At 41.2% G+C, this 24,448-nt stretch overlaps 1 protein-coding gene across 3 annotated transcripts in view; it reads right to left on the bottom strand.

The window, feature by feature from the left end:
- Nucleotides 1–191: 191 nt before the first annotated feature.
- Nucleotides 192–24,448, bottom strand: part of LOC106928832 (uncharacterized) — a 60,420-nt gene continuing 36,163 nt past the window's right edge. For 2 of the 3 annotated variants that reach the window (XM_015005354.2, XM_088009760.1), the window contains 9 exons: nucleotides 23,459–23,638; nucleotides 18,916–19,116; nucleotides 17,108–17,287; nucleotides 14,915–15,147; nucleotides 13,839–13,968; nucleotides 11,728–11,859; nucleotides 10,011–10,254; nucleotides 9,644–9,712; nucleotides 192–5,849 (listed from right to left, as the gene is read on the bottom strand). In XM_015005354.2, coding sequence (XP_014860840.2) covers nucleotides 5,674–5,849; nucleotides 9,644–9,712; nucleotides 10,011–10,254; nucleotides 11,728–11,859; nucleotides 13,839–13,968; nucleotides 14,915–15,147; nucleotides 17,108–17,287; nucleotides 18,916–19,116; nucleotides 23,459–23,638 — 1,545 coding nt within the window. In that variant the 3' untranslated portion in view covers nucleotides 192–5,673. Of the gene's footprint in view, nucleotides 5,850–9,620; nucleotides 9,713–10,010; nucleotides 10,255–11,727; nucleotides 11,860–13,838; nucleotides 13,969–14,914; nucleotides 15,148–17,107; nucleotides 17,288–18,915; nucleotides 19,117–23,458; nucleotides 23,639–24,448 lie in introns of all 3 variants that reach the window. The other variant, XM_088009759.1, reaches the window with a different exon arrangement.

Consider the following 24,448-nt stretch of genomic DNA (forward strand, 5'->3'; position numbering starts at 1 on the left):
GATGCGGTCGTGTTTATCTCATGCCCTTTAATCTTTCCTTTGTAACGTCTCCTGGAGTGAGTGTGTCATGTGTTGGAAACGGCTCCTACAAACAGGAGGTGATGTCACGCGACAGGAAACTCAACAATGCAACCCCGCCGTCCCCACTCTCACACACACACGCGCACACACACTGATGCCTCGACACGGCGTTCTGTAGAGGTTTTTATTTTCAACAAAAGTACAGCTATATCAGATATGGATTTATTTTTTTTTCTTTACAGCGAAGTACAACATATTCCCAGTGCTTCTGATTACATCAAAACATATAATGTACATACAGTTGACATCTCCACTCTCCCATTCACAGTTTCTGGATTGAATAGGCATTATTTTTCAGGTTTTTATCCATTTCTACAACAAATAAAGGCCAGCAAGAAAGAAAGGAAGGAAGAAAGGTAGAAAGAAAGAAGGAAAAAAAACACTGTTTGCATATGGTGTCAAAAAGATGTGGAGTACATTTTTCTGTGACAGAAAAAAAAAAAAAATCCGGACCTCAAACCTGATGGTAATATACAATGAAAAGGTTTGCAAGTGTGGGGATTGAAGTCTTCTCGTTGTCACTGAACACCACATGAATATATGGCTCGTCGAAGACTTTGTACCCTGACTACTCTGAAACAACACAGGACCCTATAATCAGCTGTGAGGAACTACTACTGAAGAGTCGGCGACAGTGCCTTGCAAAAATATCCAAACGTCTTGTACTTTTTTCAAATCATGTCACATTACAACCAGAAACTTCTCTGTACATCATTGGGATTTTATCTGAAAGCTCAACAAAAGGTTATGCCATATTGAGAAGTCATGAAAGCACGGTACACTGCTTATTATTATTATTATTATTATTATTATTATTTTCTTTATTATTTTTGGGTTTTGCAATTCTTTGGGGATTTGGGGGGTTTCTTGTTGGATAGAGAGTTTTTGCAAACATTAGTTTTAAAATCTTGCAATAAATTCTCAATTGGATTTAAGCCCTGACTTTGACTGGGCCATTTTTGATATTAGCTGTTTCATTGTGGTTGTCCTGAAGTAAGGTAAACCTCCGCTTCAGTTCCAAGCCTGTTTGTTGTCCTGTTCAGCTCCATGTACTCTAAAACCGATGATGAGAAGCATCTCCACAGCATGATGCTGCCACCACCATGTTTTGCTGTCGATAGCGTGTGTTATTCCTCACATTTTGGTCAGGAGTACATTGCAAATGAGAAAGTTTATGGGTGTTGTTGAGTAATATATGTCTTTTTAGAGTCTCAGATTTTAAATTAAAGCATTTTTCCTGTATACTGTCAAGTTACATCAATGTGAAAGATACTTATTATTATTATTTAATTTTTGAGATGCTGTCATTGAATGTAAAGAAAACTACTTTTTAACAGTTTGTTAATAGGTACTTTTATCAATAGTTTCTGCTACAACTGGCAATTTGAGGACAGTTGTGATCTTGAAATGAAAATGAGACACCCCTGATTTAGATCATTTATGAAGGTTGCGGGGGGGGGGGGAGGGGGGGGTATCATATATATGTCTGCCACACCTTTCAGATTTTTATTTGCGTGAGGCATGTAATCGTTCAACCTCAACCTCTCAAGAACGCACCGCATTACGTTGGTGTATCAAATAAAATCCCAACAAAGTCAATTAAAGTCAGTAGCTATGATGTCACAAAATGTGCAGAAGCTCAAGATGTTTTCATATTTTTGCTGGGCACTTTGTGCTGAACGTGGATGATTACTGGCTCAAGTTAACTCTGGACTATAGAAACCAAGAATGACAAAAATCTAAGCGTTCTCTAATAGTTTTCTGTCCACTGACTTGGCTTACATGAGCAGAGACAGAAAAAAAAGAAGAAGAAAAAAAACAGACCTCAAAGTGGACAGGTGGCTGTCCTTTAGGACTCCTAAAAGGTCAGATTGATAGTTATATAAGAATAAACAAACCCAATATATACATTATTTAAACTGTTTGGCCCAAACTTAATGACCCTAATACTGATAGCAATAAATAGAGTAGTAAATTTTCCATGTCAAGTCATTACTTAAACTAGAGAGAATGATTTCAATGGGTGGACCTAGCTTTAGCTTGTGTAAAGAGGAGGGGGTGGGGGGTACTCCACGTGTTTTCATGTCTTCTGCTCGACTACAAATCTATACACGAACAGCCGCGATCAGAGCTAACTCCTATTTGGTTCACTGTTGTCATAGAAAAATTATACCCGTTTTGCCTCCGCTTGATGATGGCACTCCAAACGAAACACGATAAAGTCAAATAAAAATAACCAGCAGTCTGCAGTGTGAAGGAAAAGCGTGCTAAACGAAAAGCTACGGATTAAAATACCCATTTTTATCTGGGCACGGAGACCAGCGGTGTCTGTCGTTTCACCTAACAGATGTTTGATTCAGCATGAGAGACTGACATGCTGCTCTAAGTGGCAATAAATAAAAACAGAAACCCCAAACCAAACAAAACACAGGCTACAACTTTGGAGCGTGAAGTGAGCAGGATACAGGTGGACAGAGAAAACAACTCCCTTAAGTGAGATGGCATGGCTTCACGAATGAATGGTTCCGCTATGAGGGGAGGGGAAAGAAAGAAAGAAAAAAAAACAAATAGAAGAGAAAAGAAAGCGTTCGGAAGTTCGATGAACGTAAATAATCCGTTAAGAGTTGGCTTAAGTCTCATGCAAAATATTGGATGCCACAAGCATGCATTTACCTGGGTACTGAGGTCTACCGCACGCTAGAACTGGAACAACATTCGTCTCCAACGCAAAATATCCAAATATATGATCTGTTCTTTTTACACTATTTACAGAGTGTAGCAGATAAAGTTAAAATAGATGACTTCTTTCGGTTCATAACTCACTATTAATAATATACTCTGAAATGTGAAGTCTAACTTGAGTAACGTGAATCGGTTTCCTACTCTAAACTCAAATCAAATCCTCTTTCTGCGAGATATATAGATAACAAAATGGAACTCTACGTAGCTGGAATTAGAACAAAACTTCCTCTCTGTGCAAGTTGATTGCAGCTATGCGAGTGTAACACAAAATAATAACAATAATAAAGTGTTTCAAAGTGTTTCAGTCAGACAACACTGTAACTACTGGAGCGGGGGGAGGAGGAGGGGAGGGGGGGAGGGGGGAGGAGAAAGGCCTGACCAATTGTCGGATTTGTTGGGAGTTTTGGTGCACTGGGAGTTGGAGTGGGGGCGGGAGTCGGGGGTTCGGTGGGGTGGAGGGAGGGGATGAGGAATTCCCAGTGTGTGGACGAGAAGAAGAGAGAAAGGAAGAAATGCACCGAAGGGAAAATACATGACTAATTCAAATCTGCCAGTGAAAACTGAATAGATAATCACTAGTGGAATGCTGGAAGGCACTGTTAGATAGCATCTCTCTTCTCCGCAGCAGAACGGGCCAGCAAGTGATTGTGCATTTGTGTATGTAGGTGTGCGTGTGCGTGTGTGTGTGTGGTGTTGATCTGACGGGGCGGTGAGTAAGGGGCGAGGAGGGTGGTGGTGGTGGATAGGTGTAGCACGGGACCTGAGGTTATCATGGCCTGGGAACCATTTCTTTTTGCTGTGCCAGGCATGAGAGTTAATCTTCCAAGACAATCTCACCGGGAGCCATCTCTACAGACACCAGCAGCCGACTCACCCGTTTCTCAACTTCCTTTACTGAAACAGAAATTGCACGGCATACAAAGCAAGCCTAAGGTCTCGTTTTCCGATAGGTTATAAGGCCCGTAAGAAGGCAAACAAAATGACACAGGGCAATATTTATCTCTTCCATAGCACACCGTAAGTGATTAGTGAAGATATATAATGATATATCACATTGCACAATTGTCATACTGTATATGCACTGTCCATCGGGTGGTAGAATCCAACACAAAATGTACTTCTGAGGTCAAAACATGATCACACGGCATGGACACATGGTTCACTTACATTCCTGGAGTAGAATTACGCCTTCGTGATGAGCGTCAATCGTTCTTTTTTTGTTTTGTTTTTTTCTTTTCCCCTCCTCAGATATCCTCCCTTATCTAAACGCCTCGCCAGGAGGACGCGGCGCGCGGCGAGGATCTCTCTCCCAAAGCAGCTGCAGGGACTTTGTTGATTAAACAAATCAATCTGATCGGGGGCTCGGTCCTTTGTAAATCACTTAACGGTTGCCGGAGCTAACTGCCAGAAACACGGATCAGATCTGGAAAGCGACGTGAAGGAAAAGGGAGGGGGGGGAGATTCAAAGTGTTAAGAGATTAATGAATCTGTCGGGAGGGAAGGTGCATGCTACAGATTAAATACACCTTTTCGTTCCCCCTCCCATCGTGGTATTGGCTTGTTTTAAGAATCCGAACAGACTCCGAATGTCCTTAACCAGTGAACCGGTTGGGATCCTGGCTAATTTCTCCTCTCTGTAGCATTGCATATTTGTATCCCTTGTACTGAAATAAGAGCAGAAGAACTCAGACTGGATATATTTAACAGTGTGAACACTACAAAATCAACTCAAGAAGTCAGTTTTTTGTTTTTTTTTTGTTTCGTTTTTTTTTTTTTTTGGACCTTGGCCGATGCATCAACTTGACTTTTACTGCTCATATCTGGAGGTAGGCTGTGCTCTTTTCCAAACACCCAGTAAGCTGCCAGCACAGTGCTACAGGGGTGGTCTCTGGGGAGAGTGGCGGTGTGGGGGGACTGTGACGCGAGGCAGGCCGACCGTACCCTGCCTATATCCTGCTCGCAGACGGCTCATCTGAGCGGGACGCGCTGAGCATCGCTGTGAGCCGATGTGAATACCCTGTCACGAGCAACTGGCGAGGGGATGTAAATATTCTATTGATGTTCCGACTATTGATTTGTTCCCTGACCTGTCATATCATGGCCGATGGCAGGTTTCCAAAAGAATGAAACTCTTCCTCTGCGAGGAAGAAGCTGAGCAGGTGGACCGGGAGATAGAGAGGACAAGAGGAGCAGGAAGAGAAGACTTGGAGGCAGACATTTAAAAAAAAAATAAAATAAATAAAACGGAGAGGGGTTTTCATAAGTAAGTGTGGATGGATGGTTTCAGTGGAGCGGCGACGGCCTGATCCGTCTGGGATTGTCGAGCTGGGCGGGTCCTGAGCGCATCGGGTTCCCGTGTCATCCGTCGAGCTCACATTCAGAGGGATCGCGGCGCGGCGAGGTCTCGCTCCCACGAGGACCGACCCAGCTTAACCTCGAAGGCTTGCTATTTCCAGAAGATGATGATGATGATGACAACGACGATGGGCTCAAAACAAAATCATTTAACAATCTTAATAACTCCAGAACATTCAGAAGGTGTGAATGTGCAGAATCGGAGGGATAAAGTCTGTGACAGCAGAGTCAGCTGGAGAAGAAGCGTGATGACGTTACTAACAAAGAAGAATTGTTGTAAAGGTGTGTCTTTTTTTTTTTTTTCCTCAATTTTGAAATTCAAGTCTCAAAGTCCTCTTGGTGTTTCCGATCAAATCATATAGTAACATTGGTCCTTAACTTCAGAGTCTCCTGTGTGTTTGTGGTGGTTGTGTTTTCTTCATCATGGGACGTAATCATCCAGTGTTTAGTGCTTCTAAGAAAAATAGCTGGTCCTTCAGAAGAGTCTGTGTTTCTCTATTTCTTAAATGGAGCTAATCTACTAAAATTCTGCCAGAAAGGCCCCTGGCCTCTCTTGGATTGACTGAATTCAAAAACCTCTCCTTGTGCCATGTCCTCCGTTACCTCATACTGCCCCGCGCTGAGGGGGTCCTGCGGGGGCGGGTATGAGGGGGGCGTGCACCTGTTTACACCTGGGAAGGCAGGCGCAAATAAAAACAAGCAAGGGGTTCAAGGGATTTTGGGGGGTGGGGATTGAGATAGGGTAAGGAAGTGGTGCAGATCACAAAGCAGAAAAGAGAAGAAGAAGAAAAAGAGGAAGAAGGAGGGAGGCAGCAAAGGGGAAACATCATCAGTTTCATGTATGAAACAGGCAAAACAACTAGAGATGCAGCGATAAACCGGCTGGTGGCCAGACTGCCCCGAAACAGAAAAATCCAATCGTTTTCCGATCACTCGAACGCAACCGCATTGTGCTGACAATGAGACTCTTCAGTGTGGACGTCGTTACTGAACGGAGGAGAGACTCAAACTATTTTCAGTATCAGACAGGTGTTTAAGTAGGGAGTCAGAAAAAGTAGATTGAAAAGAAAAATGTTTTATTCAGTTTGTTCACACATGTCAAAGAAAAAACAAGTTTGAGAGGGCGAGACTTTCAGCGGATAACAGCAATGCTGTTTTATTCTTTCGCTGAGTTTGGAAATGTTGGCACATTTTTGAAAATCACATTGTTGAAGTAAGAATCTGCATTTTTATGTATCCGATTGCTAATATACAATGCTGAACGCCATAATTATCTCTCTTTGACCAAGAAATAATAGTAAAAGCCTGTTTTACGTGACTGCTCTGTTATGTGATTCTGTAATATCACCTCTGCTCCTAATAAAGTTAACTAAAAAATGGTCAGCTATCTCTATATATCTATGATTCATTTAGTTTTCAAGTCAAAATGTCACATTGTTACAGATATGAATTTGTTTTGAGGCCAATAACGCTATTAAATTGTACATTTCTTTAATTTATGCTTTTATCTGTCAGCTCTTTGAGATTAACTACAATATTCAAAGTACCGAAATGGTTGGTAAATAAAAAAGAAAACAGAATAAAAAAATAGATTTAGCAATATAAACAAACCCTGACAACGTGCAATGTTACACAGAGTTATTGGAATCGACTAACACTGTTGTCGCCAGGTTCACGTTTTACGCAAGTCGGAATCTGGCCACCAAAACTTTAACCGGTGCATCTCGGACAACACCACAACATCAAGTCATGCTTCACACAGAAAACAGGCACGCAGGCGAACAAGATTAGCTACCAGTTATCATTCCGGCATATTTAATCTCGAGACATGATACACTTTGGTCAAAACGATGAAAGCTGAATCGGCAGAAATGTGAAATTCAGCTGCAGCGATGACACAGTGGAGGACGGCGACGCTATTCAAACAAACTCTGAGGCAGCGCAACAGGAGAACTGACAGGTTCCACCTGAAATGATCAAGACACCAGGCGTCTGGAGTCTGTTCTTCCGAGTTTGTTGTCTGCGCCTTTGTTTGAATAGCACCGTTTGACACTTACACACACTACACACACACACACAGGTGGAGAAAGTAGAGCCAACAGAAAGCATTTTAATATGCACTAATCTACAGTCTACGGTGTCGTTGAGCTACAGTCTACAAGCATCACAGCTATGCTAGTAGGAGTAAGGAATCAGAATTTGAAGATGAAATATCAAAAAAGTTGCCATGGCATCTTAATAAAAAAACAAATCAAAGAGATGAGAAACGGTGTCTTCCGCTTTAGCAGTCGGAGAGGTTGGATCTATTTGTGTTAGTAGAGGCTGTTTATCTTGGATTGTCAAGATAATGCTTGTAAACAGATTGGACAGTGATTGCATGCTCCAGTGCCAACGTTATAAACACAACACCTTCCAATGCTGCTTAGCAGTTGCCATGGCATCTTATTGTGCTAGCTCTAAGGAAAACTCTAATGCATATACCTTTATCATTTTCAAACCATGTCCATACAACATGGCCCTCTTTCTCAAGATGAAATCTATAAATGAATCTGAAATTCAAGAAAGTACTTCACCTTGTGCCAGCCACGTACACATACAGCACTTAGAAACACACAACATTTACTTCTCACAAACATCTACGGGGAAAGGGGGTTCCTAGCATCAGAGAGAACATTCCAGCTCTAGTTATTACTTCATCGATACCTTAAATGGATGGTCATGCTTATCTGGCAAGAACATCAGTAATGGTAAATGTACAAACATCTAGCCTGGCAGTTTAAATGGCTAAATCTTAAAGGACTGATGCCAGCAAGTCAGGGCATGTGGGTGCTCCGTCTGGTTGGAGGAAAAACGGGTTTCTTTGACGTGTTCTTCTGCTACAGAGCTCACCGTTGCATGTTCGGTAGATGTCCCCGTCCCAGTGACATGGACAAAAGGCGTAGTGCCGAAATCCTCGCTCCAATTCGCCACACTGTGTCGTGGCAACATTACGCTGCATTTACAGGCGATGGGAAGCTACACCAAACACCTTTTAGCTCAGAGAGGGAGAGAAACGCGTCTGGAGTGGTGCTGCTATTAATGGCGTCTAGACAAGCGTGACACAGGACCCACATGTCCTGAAGACTGGGATCATCCTTTAAACTTCATGCAAACAGCCCTCTGTCTTTTCATTGATGCTTAACGGCTGCTTTTCCAACTTGTGCTGCTGACTAAGGCTCGACTCAGACGGAAGACGTTAGACATGCAGCACCCTCCATGATTGTTGGCATCCCTGGAAAACATGTGGGAAATGCCCCGAAATAAATTCATGCTTCTTTGCAGGAGAATAATCTCACATTTGGACTTGATTTGAAGTTTTTTAGTGATTGTTTTAAGCAGAATAACCGGTTCTGAAATTGCTTGCAACCCGGGGGTTAATAGTTAGAAGAGCCTCAATTGCCAATAGGGCAGCAATTTGCCTGCTTACTTAAAATAGGGAGAACATGCAGAGAGGCGGATCTTTGACTACTCCTCTCTGCAGAATCTGGAGCCTGTTGTATATAATCTCCTCTCTTCAGATCACCTCAGGTTTTCTATGGGACTGAGATGGCTTTGGACAGAAGGTAATTTTAGATTTGTGACTGTAGAACAGGAAAGGCTTTTTTATTTTGTCAACCAATGGGTGTGTGGATAGTGTTCAGTGGTAGCTATGGAGACCTGGTGACCCCAAAGTGCGTCTTGTTGCAGCCAAAAACAAACACGCTATTTGTTTTTGCCTGCCTCTGGTACACAAGTCCATAAAGCTCATTAGGTGATTCTGTTGTGTGCCAAAACAAAAGGAAATGATTAGAAGTGCAGCGTGGCCTCTCATAACCTGTCATGATGCAATCATTGGACTTTTTCGTTTTTTTTTGTTTTTTTTTAACTTTTCTCATCATCCTGCTTACTTTGCATAAAGTAAAAACACAAACAGGTCATTGAGACGCTTTGTTTCTCACAGAGTCACTTTAAACTTTTAATCGATGCTCTGACTGTAGATATGTAGCGTTTTAGCTCCTTACTTGTATCAAGATTTTACATTTATTTGATCAAAATTGGTAGGAGTGACTAAAAAAAAAAAAAACACCACAAGATAAACGTAAAGGTCGGATTTTTCTTCCATTTCTCAGTGTGAGATTATGCTGCTGCAAAAAAAATTAAATTGATTTATTTTAAGGTTTTTCACACGTTTGCTACTGGTGCCAACAAGAGTGGAGGGCGCTGTAGTACAACGAGTAGCCATAATCTCTTGACTGTTCTGGGTTACTGGGTCCAAGACTGGCCTATTTCCACTCAGAAACAAGGCATGTGTTAAACGGGGTGCAGGAAGTAAAAAAGGAGAGCAGGTTATTAAAGACAGAGTAAACAGCGATGAGAAGACAGAGTAGATCAGTGAGGAGAACAAAACAAAAAGGGAAAATCACCTGGTATCTTCTTGTTGCCTCACCTTTCTGTTTGGTCACCTTTCTCACTGTCATGGCTGCCTGTCGCTTCTGGTACTCAGAGATCTCAAAACCTAAACAGCAGCACAGGAATTTGGTCAGACATCAACGGAGGTCGACTGGAGCAAAGGTTGTCTTTTGCAGAAGCGGAAACAGATTTGAATTAAGTCAGAGACAAATCAAAAACCTTCTGCAGTTCTGATGACGCATCTTTTATGAGTCATTTGTTTCGTCCTGAAGAGAATCCAGCAAGTCTGATCTAGCGTTGGTTTGTTACGGTGATTTTTTTTTGTTGTTATTTTGGGTTTTTATTTGCAACTTTATATGAAACAATCGAACCTACACTGGAAGCTACAGCGGGTGTCTGATTACCAATTTTCTCGTCCTCTTGCACCATCTTCCGCTCTTCGTGGAAGGCCCTGAGCCAGCGGATCTTCTCTTCGGGCTTTTTGGCCAGGAAGATGTGGATCTCCTCGCTGTCTTTGTTGAACAACTTGAAAGCATTCTTAACGCTGACGTTAAAGTCGTCGTCCCGGCCGTCGATGGCGTCCCGAACTTCGTAGCGATCCATGTCGATGCGGCCCTTGTAGTAGAGTATGTCCCGACGTATCAGGTCCTGGAGAGGAGCGAGAGAAGGGTTTCAGTGTCAACGTAAAGGAGGATAAATACAAATGGGCACTTTCCAGATTTTATTTTGTAAGTAGGTCTGTCACCATAACAAGAAATTGTCCCAGTAATTATTGTGGTAAACATTAATGTTGTTTTGAGATCATTTTCAAGTGTTATAATGATAGTGGTGTATGAATGCATGTTCATCCTCTCAAAGACCGATAAACTTTAATTTTGTAACTGGAAGATTTTTAAAATATTCAACCAAAAACAACAACAAAAAAAACCTCTCACAACCGAAGTCATAGATAAAATTGATTATAATGTCTCTGTAAACAAAATACTAATCACCAAAATGGAAATTATTGAGCTAATCTTAGTTTATTATGCCATTAATTGATCAGTTGCTTATTACAACAGGCTTATTTGCAGCAAAATTTAAAATCCCGTTTTATTTTCCTCCTGGTTCAGCATTAAGCATCTCTTTCTCTTCTCCATCTCATAAAATCCAAAATACAACACTATCCTTTTGAAAACGTGAAAGAGCAAATGCAAATTTGTTCTGCATTCTCCAAACCAAAAAACCCCAAATTCTTTAAGCCTCTTTACCTTGAAAAAAGAAGGCAAACTATTTATTAATTAACATAGAGAGATAAATGCAGATGTTGCGTCGATTATTGTAATATGCGACGAAGAGGTACAGGAGTACAAAATGCTTCTGCTCTGATGCTACTGAGGGGATGGCAGGATCTCGAGCACACGTTGTACTGAGGATGCTGGATATTAAATAATCAGAAAATAGACTGGAATTTATAATTTAGAGCATATTGAGGCAGAATCCACACAGGGAGGAAAAGAACAGTTACATAAAGACCCAGCAAAATACCGGGGTTAATTTTGAGTGCCAGAGAGTCTCAGCTGAGGGAACTGAAGGGTGGAAAAACAGAAGGACAACATGTCTATTTTCCTTTTCATTTTTTTTTTCCATGTGTCTGCGCTGTGATGAAACTGTTGCTCCTCTGCCTGTGTTAATGCAGTGATCTGGCTCCTGTGTGTGTGTGTGTCTGTGTGTGTGTCCATCTGCATTTGTGTCTCCATCTCGGTGAGTGTATCGAGTCCATCCGAGCGTAAACATTCGTTTGACAGGAAGAATAACAGCCCAAGTGCATTAGAGCCCAAACGACCACAGCTCCCATTTTGTGAAATGCGCCGAGGATTTGAATGCGTCTTCCCAGAGGACTGGTGTGTCTCATGCAGCGTTATGTAATCTATTTTCAACTCCTCGCTAAGGTTGTATGAAGTCACACTGCGTTCAAGCATCCCCTCTTCGCCAGCCATGTGATACCGCAACTCGCTGGAGCACAAACTGGGGATTTATGTGTTCGCAGCCGGCTTGTTTACAGCCATACAGGGGTAGAAATAAAAAAAGAAGTTGAAATAGACAAAAACAAAGAAGAAAAGAAAAAGAAAAAGCGCTTACCTTCTTACAGAGCACCAGCTGGTGATCAAAGAGGAAGAAGACTCGCTGCTGGCTGCGTCCATACGGCTGATAGATCCATGACAACTCCCCGGTGTAGATAAGCTCAGAGCTCCTGTCTAAAATATCATCTCCCTAGATACAACCACAGAAAAACTTAACTAATTAAAGGGACACTGGTACTTAGTACACTTACAGTCAATTTACTAATTATAGCTGCACTTTCTCAGCCTTTGGAAGGCACTTATGTAATGGTTTTTGTGGCTCCGAGGGAGCTTTCAGATGTCTGAGCTGTCATAAAATGGGAGCTAGCCACTGAGTTGCAACTCGAGAAAAACAAAAGCATCAAACGTGACCTTTAGCTCGCTTTCTCTTCTAGGTACTATTATGATTTTATCTTAAATCAGTAATATTTATTAATATCATCATGTAAAAACAGTTTTTGAAGACTTTTCCTTTTGATAATTTCACATATTTTTTACTATAATCTCTTCTCCTTCCTGTGCAGCAGTTGCTACGACAACCCCAGGTAGGCATGGACCAGGTATCGGTATCAAGGTAGGCAAAACATTTAAAACGTTACCAATTCAAAACCCTTAAAATGTTCCATCAAATCATTCCTTCGGTTCAAATCAATTTAATGTGGAGCTAGAAGAAGTGCTAGAGCAGTCACTGTGAGCAATTGGCTTTATGGAGCACAGAATAACGTATAACATGTGTAGCACATGTTGCTATACGTTTGGATTTTTCAGAAATATTCCCATTTGTGAAAAACAAAAACTGCTAAGGCAGATTCTGTGAAAGTATTTTCAGTATAGGTTCCCTGTAACATGGACAGATCTCATGTACAGTACAGGAAACTTGTAGCCTCTAGAAAAGTAAACCAATCCTCAGAGATGCGAAAGGCCAACATCTTGTCAAATGGACATCACAACATCTAGAGAAGCACAAAACTATTCTATGTAAACGTGCAACTGATTTTAGTCTGAAGAGTCACTGCTCACCACCCGGTGCAGAGAGTATGCATACATATTTATACTCAGCAGCAGATTGAGCCAAAACTCAACCACAACGTCTTTGCTCGCTTTCTTCTCACTCGTTATCGGTCAGTGTAAGGAACAAGACTTTTCTTTCGCAGGTTCTCACATCCTGTGATCAGTCTGCAACCTAAACAAAAGCTGCATGTAGCAACCAGAAACTTCAGGATGCAAGTCCTTCACCCCATCTCCAGCCTAAACCCAAGCTAGCAGAAAGACCAGCCAGATGCTTTGTTGTTTGGCTAAAAAAACCTAAATCTAACTCTCAACTCTTCTAACATTTTATCCCATGATATGTTCTCAGTTATCTTAAGTGACTAAAATTGTCTCGGTAGCTACTTAACTAGATGTTAGCCTTCCACAACTTGCAGGATTTTTCAAAATTTGTTTTGCAAACTCAGTGCAATTTGACATCTAACTACTAAAAATAGACTGACAGTAACTTTGCATAGTCTCACTTCAAAGTATCAGCACTATCCCTTAAGCTAATGTTGTTGAAGTGCGTGTTACGATAAGCTGCAGACTTCAGGCTAGCTTCCCGAGAAGATAGCTCTGCTAATTAACCAATCAGAATCAGCTGTGAGAAGTGTTAGTCTATAAAAAAGCAAAACAGCTAAAAGATATAATATTTAGAGCAATAAGTATTCAGAAACTACAAATAGATGCATCAGGTTTATGTTCTATATTTTTACTACAAATGGCAATAAATGTTGCATTATTAGAACTGTAATATGTTACACAGGACAAACTGTTGCATTAATAATCCTTGTGTAGATACAGCAGTGTCGTGGTTCTTTTGCTCATAGCTTTTATTCTGCATGAATCTTAAACTTAAGTTTATATTATAGCAATAGTTCATACACTGAAGTGAATGAAACGTAGAGATTTTCTTTTCAGTTGACTGAACTGGTGGTATGACAAAACATGAAGAGGTCTGATTTCTGCCGAGTAATTTTTCAACTTATTCAGTTTTTCTTTGCTCGACTCCTCCATCTTTCCCAGCTTTGCTGGTGTGCAACAACACAATTTTGAATCAATGAGCAGACTGGATAGAAATCTTCTTCACGGTGCACGTACCTCCCAGTCGAGAACGGAGGCTTGCCACTGGGCGATTTTGTCGATGTTCTCCAACCGCCTCTTCCTCTCATTGATCTGCTGAGTGACGTTCCGCATTACGGCCAAAGCAGCTGCCACGTATCGATAGTCGCTACAGACACAAGGCATGCGTAATTACTCGGGAGTGTTACGGGCCGAAGTTATGGCTCTTGGAGTTCGTCCACTCAAAGACATATTACGATGCATTAGTGAGGGATACAGAGGAGCCTATTAAAGGCAGCAGTGATAAACGCCAGTGAGTGAGTGAGCGGGGTAAGTCTGCTGAAATACAGTCAAATTAACACACAGCTATTTAATTTTATTCAGCCGTCTCTGTATTCACAGTAAGGTCTGACAGCATCTATGCAAACTGAGCTGGATTTATCCCTCCGGCTAAGATGCGCTACGGATCCAATCCTCACTTCGGAAGATAACGTGTGTGTGTGTGTGTTTGTGCCCCAGTGTTGTGTGAACAAGTGAGACAGACACAGGCCTATATCTGGCAGATTCTCCACAGCTCTCAAACAGTGAAACACTGTGATCTGGCAGGCTTTTCTGGCAGAGCTGGCACCTGTCCCTCTCTGGCTGAGAATGCTTGGTTTGTGAATGACCTGGAGCTGGCGGAGACACGCCGCATTACTTGCACAGGGTTTCTGTGGGCTCACATGGATGAGTTTGCACATCTGGAAGCTCGCATCATGCATTCTGGGAGGGCTCGAGGGTGCATGTGCAAATGTTTACATTGCCCACACCGGCTCCTGCACTCAGCATGTAGTTTGTGAAAATTGTAGCACGTAGCAAGAGGAATCTGTTAATATTTACAGTTTGGGCTGCAAAAAAAAAAAAAAAACGCTCCTGGAAAGTGCCATCAAAACAAAACACGCAGTGTGATTTTTCAAGTCAAGATGCATACTGTTGGCTCTACATCTGCTTCAGCACAAGCAAGGAGAACTACCGCCTCGGTGTAATGAACTCAACATCTGCAGCAGGAGCATCTCAGAACACAACGCATCAGTGCAGCTTGTAAAGCCATGGAATAACGCTAAAGCGGACGGTACCTGTGGTCTTGTGCTGTGTATTTGAGGAGCTCGGCCAACTGTAGGGGATATTTGCAGATTTTCTGGACAGGGGTGAGCAAGAAGCCGTCTATAGCGATGTCAATCATTTGCTGGAGGAGGCGACAAGCCTCGAAGAAGTGCTGATACCTGCCATCCCTCATCAGTTTGCTTAACTCCATGCAGGCATCCAAGTGGTTGTTGCAGTATTCTGAATAGATCCAGAATCCGTCTTGCTGCAATGTAGAGGAGGAGAGATTCATCGTCAGAGGAAGTGAGACGGTAAGCACAATTAAGCAGACAGCCGGACTGCCAATATCTACATGAAGGCGGCTTTAAGTTAAGGATAACGACAGTTTTAGCTTCAACTGTGTGATGGTTACATTAAGACCCTGAGATAACTTAGCTCTAGTTTATGCATCTAGAAATCCGATGGAAACGGATGATCTTTTGCTGGACCATCCCTGAAACTGAAAGTCTAATCTTATTTCTCTGTGAATGTACCATCTGGAAGATTTACCATGTTGCACTGACGACAACACTCTTCAGTGTGGACGCTGTTACTGAGAAACGAAGCCATTTGCTATTTTCACAATTAGCGAAGTCAGAGGAAGCACAAAAGCAGCAAGAGGCTTCCAGACAGAAAGCAGTACTTTCTACAGAGGTTGTTACTTTAAAACAAATAACACAAAGCTGATCGTAATACAGCTCAGCTGCTCAGTTTCATCCTTTGAGTAGTTAGGGCCTTGTGCTAGCGATGGTAATAACATCAATCATCCCAATGGCTAATATAAAATGCCAAGGAGAGCCGTCTTTAATGTCAACGTTGTAATTATTGTGCCTTTGTTTGAAAGTAGCAGTAAAATCCTGTTTAACTGCAGAACTGTGCAGCACAACAGCTCTCTCACAGTGACGCTGCTCCTAAATGACAGAAAGTCACCCAAAGCTGAACGTATAGCATCGAACCAAGCCCAGAAGTCTGGCCTGCAGAATTTCTTTACCTCAGTAGAAGAGCCCATTTACTGCAGTTCCCATTTTAAATGGCGGACGTCGCTCTAAATTAAATCTGCATGTATTCAGCAACTCGTAGACAAAGAATAAAAATAAAATAAATAAGAGAAGAGCATTCCCGACATAAACTGAACATCAAAGTTTTACTGTACTATTTTTAGAAGACGATGTAACATTTTGGAAAAATGATTCCCTCTGTGTTCATAAACCAGCTGCTCTTTTGGTTTGGTCAGCGCCGCTCGTTGGCTGAATTTACACGACAAGACGGAAGGACATGAAACCAAGCGTGAGACCCTTGGATTATTACAATAAATGAACAACTTTACAATATTACATCCAAACAATTTCATCTCAATTATTAACCACTGATTGTTATTTTGGTATGATGTGGTCAAGATAAATTGCCATCTTGTAATTTGGTGCACATTACAGTCACTATGTGTGTAGAGAAAAAAGTAAAAAAGATGTTAATGATTCATTATCGTTAATGCAGAGTAGTTGTAGAATACGCTGTAAGATGTTTTGTGATGCAAAGGGCCTGTATTTTTGGTAATCAGACAAAAAATGGGGCAAAAAAAAACATCCAGCAAAGGGTGTCAAGGTCAGGGTCAAACCCCAGACAGCGAGCTCAACCACATGCTGCTGCTCTCATCACTGCATTCGTAGGTTTTTAGAAGCAGCTCTGTATCGTTGGATTGTTTTTATTTATTTTTTTAAAAACACCTCCTAAAATATATTCCACAAACTATATTAAAACAGTTAAATATTCTAGTGATGCACTGATAAGAAAATCTGGGCCAAAATTGATAATCAGTATTAATAATAATCCTCTCATAGTCCTGTGCTGCATCATTACTACTGTCACATGTAACACATGGCCTCCTCCTCCTGAGACACAAAATGGCAACCACATGGAAATAGAAATCAGTTGTTAATGTCGACCTGGGTTTATTTATTAGACTGATACAGTATGCAAAAAAATGTCTAAAATCAACCAACACAGATGCTCATGCCATCCCTCAACTCGTATAGAAAGGAGAACAATTGTTGCTATTAAACAGAAACTACAATCAGTTAAAATTTGCAACAGAAAGCTTTTCAAAGCCGATGAAAAATTGGTCCCAAAAATGTCAAAGACCTCCTTTTAAGAGTGAACAAAAAAAAAATAAAAAAGAAAATACTCACGTGTTCTAAAAAGCACGGCCCAATTTCAGAGAGGTGCGGTTCCTCTGTGTTGTACTGTTTCTCCAGATCTCTGACAAAGCCCATCTGGAAGCGGTAGATGTCCTCTATGTTTCCAAAAATGACCTTGAGCTGGTCGTCGTTGAACATGTCCACACGCTTCCTGCACTGGCGCAAGTAACCCTGCAAAAATAATAACGATGATAAAAAAAAAAGAAGAGGATAACACTTTTAAAAAATACGAGTTTCACATATTTCTTACTCGGAATTGCGTGAAGGGATTGTGACACGGCTGCTAGTGTTTAATTAAAGGTCATGATGCTTTAACATTTAGTGAAAATATCAAGATGTCAACTTGTCCAAATAATCACAGTCAGATTTCATGTGTCTGTATGAAGTCAGTGGGCTTTTGAAGGTGGAACACCCCTCCACTTCACAACCTTTATGCAGAGTGGTTCAACTAGCACGAGGTGCAGAGGTGAGAAGGTGAAATTTATGCTTTGCTGCAACTATTTTTAAACATTCCGCTTCATCCACAGAACAAGCAAAGGGCATTCAGAGGATTAGGCCCAGATGATTAGATAAGCCAGAAATGTGCATGAGAAACCACCCCAAGTCAAAGTGGTTTATTTATCTGCTTTATCTGCCGTGGAGCTGCTGCTGCTGCTCTGCACACATGCAAAGGCTGACGCTGGCTCTTTAAGAAGAACAAAATTCAAACCAGAACCAACCTGTGTTTATCTGAGTCTATTGTACTACAAACTATAGTTTTTGTTAATCAAACAACAATCAGAGAAAAACAAGAGGGATTTACTTAAAGCTACAAGGTTGTTGTTTTTTTCTGTAAAATCAATCGCACACTCACTTTAGAGATATCTTGTGTCATGGTCGTTTTCTGCTTGTTGCGCTACTTTGCTGTAAAACATTATTTATCGAGATAAAATCTAGAAAGCAAGCTTCCACAAACACATGCTTCTGCTGACATCACATCAGGAATGAGGCAGCTAATCTAATGTCTTTTGAAGACATACATTTTTCCCCTTGCCTCATGGGAAAAGGCTGCAATAAAACACACCGTTTGTGAAGAGGACCTCTGCCTCAAGACCGACTAAAAGTCACTTTTGTGCCATAGCTTTTTCAATGTGGCTGAACAGCGAGATTATTTTGCCTCTTGTGACGTCATTGTCCAATATAAATGCATCAGAATTGGTAGTTTTGTTTCTTCGGCGTACTTCTTATGAACCGTATTGTGAGATAAACTCACTCTTTATTTTATAGATTCACATACTTCAGTAAAAACACAACAAAAACAAAACAAGTATCTAGTATCTTTAAATTATGCGACTGGATGATTAGGAATGTGGTCCAATTTTAAGTTTTTAATCAGATTTTGATTTAAATGGCACTCGGGAAAGGCCTTCTCGGAGAAATTAGAACGCGCAGAACAAGGCTGAATTTTATTAAGCGCAAAATTCAACTTTAAACCTCAGCACAACTAACGAGATGTATTTGCTATAGACAGCCAAAACTATAAAGTGGTCTCACGTGTTTCTGACAAGAGGAGTCTCAGCTCTGGGCTGGTTTTTTTAATCCAAAGAAAAAATATGATTAAATCAGATAAAAGTGTGAATGTGGGAGTGTGACTGATTCTTAATAGATCCTCGTGTAGCATGAGCGAGCGTTCTCTACATCTCACACCTGCTTTTGTTTATTCAGCTTCTTGCAAATTTACTACCTCCGCTGATCTTACTAGTACTATTAGGAAACGGTGCGGAGCGCTGGTGTTTGTGCTGCTGGACGTGTTTCAGTACCTCACAGATGTCCTTGAGGTGTTTAATGTAGTGTCTCTCTGTGCTCATGATCTCGTTGATGACGTTAGCCCTCATTTGGTCTCGGTTTTGAAGGGGGGAGCCCAGACACAGGCAGTCATTGGTCGGATCTAGGTGCCCGTTCTGCACCTCGCTGGTCCCCTCGGCCGGCTCTGCCGCACCGTCCTCCTGGTTCACCCACAGCTGAGGACAAAACACGTTCACACACAGAGCCGCTCCGTCAGAGCTGCTCTTGGGTTCAACGCACAGATGTGACGGAAAGCGGTTTCACTGAACGTATTTACACAGCACGCTCCACACCTATTAGCACCACAAGATGTGCAAAAAGCCTACGGATGAATTCAACTTTTATTGCAGTAGCATAATCTCACATAAAAAAAAACAAACATTTTTTCCATGAAAACATGTGTAACACAGTTACTGGCATTGATTCTGTTAGCACGTTGCGAATGGGAGAGCACCTACTCCTCTCGTTACATTTAGAAAGGTTGGGGCGTCCAGACAGAAAAATCTTTGACCATTTTTATTTGTACAGTTTCTCTACATCACCCAGAGAGTCCTGGTTCCTCACTAATGCTCACTTCTCTTCAGCTCAACCTCCCAGGTTTTCTGCAGGATTTGGGGTTTGGGACTAAAGATACCCTTGAAAGAAGGTTGATTTTGTGTTAATTCTTCATTCAGTTTGGCATCATTTTCTTACTTAAAGACTCAATGTCAACACATATTCAATGTTCTGGGTGGCTACATACAATTTTATTCAAAATCTCCTACTATTCAAGGTCTTTGAAGTAGAAAAAGGCCCACAAGATCACAGACTCTCCACCATACTTAACAGTGAAAGTATGTTGCAATCTTGTGTTCGTTCTTTGTTTCGGGCCAAATCCAGCTGGGGTGGTTGTTGTCAAAAAGCTCAATCTTGGTCTAACCAGAGCTGAGGTTAGTTTAAGGTTTTTATTTGTAATGGTATGACGGAAAAAGGCTATTTTTCTTTAACACCTACCAACCGACAGGTTAGCAGGTAGGAAGCATTTAATTAATGCCACTCTTGGCTACAATTTATTTATTTTTTATAATTAAGCTTTGGAGATTCACTAAAACTACTCTGACCTTTTGGTTAACTTAAAAAGTCATTAATAACTACTTGCATGTTATTTCTAGGATGGACAGTTTTCCAGATTAAGTAAATTCATTCAATTTCGAATTCAACATATTATTTTTTTTGCAATTTGGGATTATGTTACTCCATTAAAAGAGTTGAACTTTATCAAATACTTTTTACCCAGTCTCACCAATGGCTCCAGTAGGTGTGGAGGACACTGTATGGTCAGCATTATCATTATTATCATTGCATGTTAGTATCACAAAATTGCTGTAATTTACATTCACACATTTGCTAAACATGTATCAGTCACTTTTCAGCATGAATGCACACACACACTATATATACACATATATATAAACTATTTCCATTACTTTTAGAGAGTTTCACTAAGTTTGCACAATAAATAAGTCTTGGGTTAGCATCTCAAAAAACGTTAGGTACATACTGCCAATCATACTTCAGTCCTGTGAGATACATATGCCGTCTTTATGGAAGCTATGCACACCATTTCCTCACAAAATCATGCAGCCTCCAAACTCGCACTTCACAGACAGATCCACATGTAAAGCTTATTCCAGTGTTTCACTGAGGGGGCCAAGTGAGCATGGTTTGATTTGCCCAGCAGCCAACACCTGATGACACACAGTTTGCCAAGAGTACATCAAAGAACCGACGTCCAGAATGCCAAACACAAAATGGGAAATGTAGCGCCACAGACAAGCAGAGTGACAGGTGGTTGAGCACTGACGAGAACTGGTAGCGCAGCAGTACGACTGAAAAGTAGTCAGAGTCAATAGTAAAAAAAGTACTGAGGAAAAAAAATCGTCATGTTTGATGTAAATATGCGTTACAAAATATCATCCTGAAATGACATTCTTTCACATCAATATGTGAGAATTTTACTCTAGGCCAGTAACAGGGCATTTCACACAGTCTTTACTTTTGACTCATCGGTAGCGCCTCTCTGTTGTCCCCGTTGAGGAATGATGTGATAACGCCATGGGTACATTAATGTCTGGTAATGTTAAGGGAACGTTGCGTGGACAGACTGGAGCGGGCGGGTGAGCGGGCAGGCTGGATGGGTTGATGGAAGCTGAGGGGAAAAAAAAACAAATAAAAAACGCACCTTTGACGTGGTGTTTTGGAACCGTGGAGTTGCTATGGGGTTGATATAGAAAACCTGTTTTGTTTGGGGCTGAGGAGGGTGGGGTTCCACCTTGGAGAGAGAGAATGACAGAACAGAGAGATACTGTTTGGTTGACAGTCACTCAGCCCGTCTTTCCTGCCCTCTCAGGAGTGAATATGGAAGGGTGGACAGGTGGGAATGGCCATGAGAAGAGTCTGGAGGGGAGGTGGTCTACAGTGGAAGGACTCCAGCTGCGGTTCAGCTGCTGCCTTACTTACGTACTCCAACTTCACTGGGTTAAATATCGCCTACATGAACGTCTAAAGATGCATAGTGCTCTGCCTTGCAAAAGTATTTGACCACATTGTGAAATTTTGCATCGTACAACCACAAATTTCAACGTGTTTAAATAAAATTTTACATGTTAGATCAACGCAAAGATGCAGCGATCCATCGGGGTTCAAGCTCTATGCTGGAAGATGAACCTGTGAAAGACCCGTCTCGAGTCTTTCACAGCCTCTTTCTTCTAGACTTACCCCATATGCAGCTACGTCCACCTTCCCATCAACTCTGAAATGCATCTCAGAGGAAAGACGTGTGTGACGCTAGTTTGACCCCAGATAATGTGCTCTACAACTACGCCAAAAGTTTGGGTGTTTTCTGGGGCTGTTTCACCTACTAAGTTGTTCTAAATGTTCTACAGGAACTTTCAACAGTGGGCTTCATTTGTGCCACTCTTCATACAGACCAGATTTATGGAGTGTACAGCTAATAGCACAATCACATTATTTGACTTGAGCTGTAGATCTCTGCATCTCCAGAGTTACCCTGCTTCTCTGAATTATGCTCCCCCTTTCTATCTGAGATGATGGACTGAAACATGTTCTACTTGACCGCTCGGCTGGGATCCAGAGTATTTATTCTCTTTACTAAACAGCTCAGATTAATAAATTACACACAGATGGACTCGATTTATTTATAGTGTAACTTCAAGGGGTTGCAAAAGATTCCATTTAGGAGAATCAGAGTAAAAAGAACTGAATATAAATACTTGCGATATTTTGTTTTTATTTTTCTTGTACAAAATGAAAGAAAAAAAAAAAACACATTTCTTCTGCTATACCATCTGCACAACTTTGAGCCGGTCTAACACATTTATGTTTATTAAAGTTTGTGGTTGTAAAAGACCAAATTTTGAAATGTTTAGTAAAAAAAAAAATACTTTGCTTACAATGAATATAGTTTGCTATGAGAAAAAAACATATTTCAAAAACTTATTTCAAAATACGTTTATAAGATTATGTTCTGTGCTAATCTTAATTTGAAAGCAGCACAAATTTTTAAAAATTCTCTATCAAGGTTTTGTTAGTTTCAAAATGGACCAAGTCTTTCCTCTATCTGGCTACATGCCCTTCAAATTAACTAGGAAAGTTTCAAAGCTCAACAAGGAAACGTGTAAACCACAATTATTTTGTCAATTTTAAATTACACACTTCTCAGCCATAACATTATGACCACCTGCTTGACATCGTGTTCATCCTCCTTTTGTCACCAAAGCAGCTCTGGCCAATCTAAACACTGACGAAGAATATCGGTGTTGATTATAATCCATGCACCCTGTGGAGAGTTGAGGTGTCTTTTTAGACATGTTTCTTGCAAAACACATTTCCTTCATATCTAGCTAGTGTAAGCTGCTTGTCCCGGCTTTTTTTTTGTGGCATACAGATGTGTGTTTAAATATCCATCAGGGCTTAGAGCATTAAAAAAACATCTGTATCATTCCAGGCTGCTTGTTTTCACACCACTGACATATTACTTAATCACAATGTTTTGGCTGTAAGGTGTAAACTGATGATTAAAATCCTAGATAGTTGCAAACAATAATAAAAAAAAAAACACAAGTTCAGATGTTGGCACCAGACTAAACTGAAACAGTCTAACGGGGAATGCAAGATGTTAGAATTATCACAGCATCGGCTCCTGGAAAATTAATTTCATTAAGGACAGGAGTTGAAGGTGAAAGCCAAATAAAACAAGAACCTCATTAGCATCTTTGTTTTATTCTTCTTGGATACAAAGATGCTTAGCTAACTGTTCTCTAGTCTCCTGGGCATCGTGTATTCCTAAAATAAACTAATTCAAAACTCTGTGTGCGTTTAAGTGTGTTTGACGTGACCGTGCGATTGCGCGTCTGTCCCCTCCGCTCTGTGTGCCGACGCGCTCACCGTTTCTGTGAGTATGAAAACATGTCCGCCGGGTCAAAGGTTCACTGGCAGCCACAGCTGCCTCCGACTCACCCGTACAAAGCTGGCGGGGAACCATCCCTCCTCCTCATCGATCTGGCCCCACCACCAGTCCTTGTTGGAAGCGTCCAGCACCTTTATGACGTCGCCGGCCTTAAACGCCAGCTCCCGATCCGCCATGGTCACGTGGTCCCATACCGCCTCAGCATTGACAACCGAGCCTCCACTTATCAACTAGAGGAGAAAGAGAGGGGATCTGCTTTGTTTTATTCTGACTACGTAAAAACAGTGCTGTGCAGCAACAGAACACGGCTAAACAAAAATCCATCAATAAAATGTACATTTTAAGCAGCAAAGAAATCAAACTTAATGCTAATTTTAAAAAAGTAATATGCCTCGTTTCGGCCTCAACCTGTGAAGCCTTTTTTGTTGAGATTAATAATTGATGCACAACTGAATGAGGAATCCAGTGACAATACAGGGATTGCAATGCATATACGACACCACAACAGCAAACAAGGTGCAACAAAAGAAACAAACAAAAAGGGCAACGCCATTAATGGGGAAACAACACCTTTCAGAGGCAACAAACCCACCTCTACATGAAGGTTGTAATTGGCTCATTATGACATTGTAATAATTACAGGTGTTAATGTAACGTAACAGCTAAGAAGCAGAACAACATGAAGAGATAACCTTCCATGCTTCCGCCAGGGTCGTGTTGTTTTGTTTGCAAAACCGTCTTCAGCAATCACGGACCAGTGGCTCGTCAGCTTCTATGTATTGATTACCAAATCATGAATAAATAATGTGTACATCTTGTCGTAGCATAAATAAACAGTAGCAGCGCACAGCTGTGTGCAGAGCCTGGAGCAGTGCAAGATATAACAGTGTTTCACAAAGTCATTCATCCTCATATGTTCGCCCCTTGAATTTCTTCATACCTTGTCATGTTGCAACCACAAAGTTGAACTGATTTTGACGAGGTTTTGTGCCATAAAAGGCCACATAATTGTAAAATGGAAGTATATAAAGTGGCATCAC

The sequence above is a fragment of the Poecilia mexicana genome, unplaced genomic scaffold (assembly GCF_051168715.1).
Source record: "Poecilia mexicana isolate PSO_F unplaced genomic scaffold, ASM5116871v1 scaffold_10, whole genome shotgun sequence".
NCBI classification, from domain to species: Eukaryota; Metazoa; Chordata; class Actinopteri; order Cyprinodontiformes; family Poeciliidae; genus Poecilia; species Poecilia mexicana.